At 51.9% G+C, this 3,310-nt stretch overlaps 1 protein-coding gene across 1 annotated transcript; it reads right to left on the bottom strand.

Moving 5' to 3' along the window:
• Nucleotides 1–12: 12 nt before the first annotated feature.
• On the bottom strand, nt 13–1,706 carry H257_18789 (hypothetical protein; the record flags this gene model as incomplete). Its single annotated transcript, XM_009847912.1, has 1 exon — nt 13–1,706. A coding segment is annotated over one exon (1,692 nt), but the record flags the coding sequence as incomplete, so codon positions are not given.
• Between the last annotated feature and the right edge of the window lie 1,604 nt (nt 1,707–3,310).

Here is a 3,310-nt window from a genome sequence, read left to right as displayed (position 1 = left end):
AAGTAGAAGAACGTGCACATGAGCAGCGACACGCACAGGTTGACAGGCACTTGCACGATCGATTCCGCAATTGTGTACGACACGGTGCGGAAAAAGTTGCGTGATCGCTGCTTGTAGAAGACCGAGCGAAGGGCGAACCCGATCGTGATCTGCTGCCACGCTTGCCGCTGGAACACCGCGCACGAGAAAAACAGCATGCGCAGGTAGATGCTCGGGGCTGGCTTGTAGTAGATGGCCCCCATGCACAACCCCACAATCAGCGCTTCGGTCAACTTGCCCCACAAGAGCGGGCGGTCGCGCAACCACAGCGTCTTCTGGCGACCCAAGAGCAACACGGTGCTTTCCAAGAACCCCATGGCGAAGGGGGAAGTCTCCTTCGTACGGGCGATCGCAGTCACACTCTTCATCTTTTCAAAGTCCTGGGGGGTTTGCAAATGGCTAGGCACGGTGAAACCCGCCGCGAGGTCCGTCAACGTCACCTTGTTCATGTCGGACTCGTTGAACACTTGGTTGAACTCGTGCGCGTAAATCGGGATCTTGCGGTGGCGGTCGTCGGCGGCCAAGTACTTTTTGCCGCGGCCAGACGTGACTTCGATCAAAAAGTCGGCCGGGTCCACGCGCAACGGACAGTAGAACCCGAGGTTCTCAAAGTACGGCAGGATGGACGTGCGGGGGCCGTGATACACCATGTACCCTTCGTTGAGCATGAGGATGTCGTCGAATTGCTCGACCACTTCGGGGGTGGGCTGCAAGAGGGCGATCACCACTGTGCCACCCAACGTCTTGCACCACGTGCGCAAAGACGTGACGATGTCAAACGTCGCCGCACTGTCGAGCCCGGTACTGATTTCGTCGCACAAGAACACGCTTTGGCCGCCCACGAGCATCTCACCCACTGTCACGCGCTTACGTTCGCCTCCACTGCACCCACGGAGAAGCGCATCGCCCACGACCGTCTCGGCGCAGTTGGACAGCCCCAACAACTGGATGATCATTTCCGTGCGAAGCTTGGCCACTTCCTGCAGCTCTTCTGGCTGGCTTTCTGGGGGTCCGTTCAAGCACATGTCGGCGAACTTGAACGTCTCGCGCACCGTCAACGTCGGCGCGTGGTTGTCTCGCTGGTCGACCAGCCCCACGATCTTCTTGGTGTCGATGTCCGACGTCTTCAAGCCGCTGAATGTGATGTCGCCGCCTTGGGCGCACTTTTTGTTCTGGTCCAGCTTACCAGCCAACGCCTTCAAGAAAGTCGACTTGCCCGACCCAGGGTTGGCCAGGATGAGCGTCATGCTGCCAGGCTTGATGATACCGCTCATGGGCTGCAGCACCACCTGCTCCTTGTACACGGCTTGCTTGAACGGGGTGAACATGCGACCGACGTACGACCCGACCGTGCCCTGCTTCTCGGCCAACGTCATTTGACGCGCCTGAACAACGTAGTTCAAGTTCTCGAAGCGGACTTCGGGGGTCGCCAAGTGGAGGTTGACCTTGCTGGACAAAGCGCGGTACTTTTCGTAGAATCGGTCCAACCCGCCGGCTAGCATGGACTCGACGCCGTTCCCAGCATGGATCGTACTGTACAAGCTGTGTCGAGGGGACTGCACCGACCGGTAAGCGTCTTGGATGCTTCGCATGTTGACAGACTTGTACGATTCCGGCAGTTGGTCTTCATCGTCAAGAAGAGGCTTCTTGTTGTCGAACGCCGACATGTCTCTTCTGCTGTGGAGAGGGTAATGCACAGGGGGAAGCAAATTCAAGAATGGCCGTGCCAGATACGAATTTGCGCGGGGTGGGATTTGTTTTCAATACAAATCTCAAGTTGTTTTCCATGGAAGCCACTCATACAAGCCAAATTCGATTTATCTTGACTTTACTATTGACGTTCATTACACAAGGTCAGTTGCGATTTTACCAGGATGAATCTCTGGATACAGTGTTGGGATAGGAATAAAAATACTCGGCATTTTTATGGTGATTGAATTTTATTTTTTGCGGAATTTAAAACCTTGGATCAGGCGTCATTGTGTGCAACAGCAACGTGTTTGGATATAAATGTGGGGCCTCTTGGGACATGATCTGCATTTTAATTTTGCCGGCCTTTTATTCTATTCTGTCGAGCGATGATTAAAATAATACGCCACGACATGGCTCTTCCTTTCCCAGCAGGTGGCAAGGCACGCACCATTTGGTTTGGCGGAGTTCGGTGTGCAATTGGCAGTAATTTCACTGTCGCCATTAAGGTGGCGCTGCCAGAACTACTGTAAAAAACTACAGGAATATCGACGGCAATAGCCCCTCGTTGTACGGAGCCCTCATGTAAGTTGTGGCCCCCTCCCCCTGCTGCTAGTGCGTTTTCGTGATGCAGACCTTGCAGAATGTCGTCTAATGTTCCATTTGAAATGAGCATGTGGAAGAGATACAGTAGTAATACTAGCTGCTTGCTGTGTACAAAGAATGTATATATTATATACCTCCGGCCAATTGCCCAGCCCTGTCGATCGATACTGCGATGACGATTGGTGCCAGCTGCTCATGTTCCGCTGTGACCACCGAACCAATGACATCGGAACATCAAGAAGTGCCGACAAGAGCGTCGTCGCCACACTGTCCACAGTCGCGTTTGACGCCAACAAGGGCGTGCAACTACTGACCACCACATGCATACTTTTGTGCTCAAATTGACGACCAACAACAACTCGACGTGATGGACAACACTTGCCTGTCTGGGTGGGTTCTTCCTTGAACTGCAGCGTGACACTTCAGAATCCACGCCATCGCTACGTTTCTAGCAGCAACCTGCATCTTGCCTTCCGTCCAGCATACCGTACGATAAACGACGAGTGTATCCACACTATTTAATAGAACGATTAATACTAAGCGTTCACTGTAAGTTGTGAAGTGAACACTTGAACAGTACATGCATTTCAATCACTACTGTACTGTAGTACTTACTACTACGTAGTAACATTTGACTGATCAAATTAAAATAATGTCATTATTCCTACGTAGTAACATTTGACTGATCAAATTAAAATAATGTCATGATTTAAATAAGGTGAGGTGCGACATATTAGTAAATCAATTCGTACTGTAGCCGGATGGTCAATCTGACGTGGCATGCCCCTACCATTCACCATATGGTGGTTCGTACATCGCGCCGTGGCCGTCCATTGGGGTGTACGAGCCATATGGATATCGGAAACGATACTTACTACCTCTCCAAAGGTTACCTACACGGTGTCGTACGTACGACTCACGATTGGATCGCCCATTCCATCGCCCCTCATACAAATGACATGGAAATTGGATTGGA

The sequence above is a fragment of the Aphanomyces astaci genome (genome assembly GCF_000520075.1).
Source record: "Aphanomyces astaci strain APO3 unplaced genomic scaffold supercont1.219, whole genome shotgun sequence".
NCBI classification, from domain to species: Eukaryota; Oomycota; class Saprolegniomycetes; order Saprolegniales; family Verrucalvaceae; genus Aphanomyces; species Aphanomyces astaci.
This window is presented reverse-complemented; position numbering and strand designations above follow the sequence as displayed.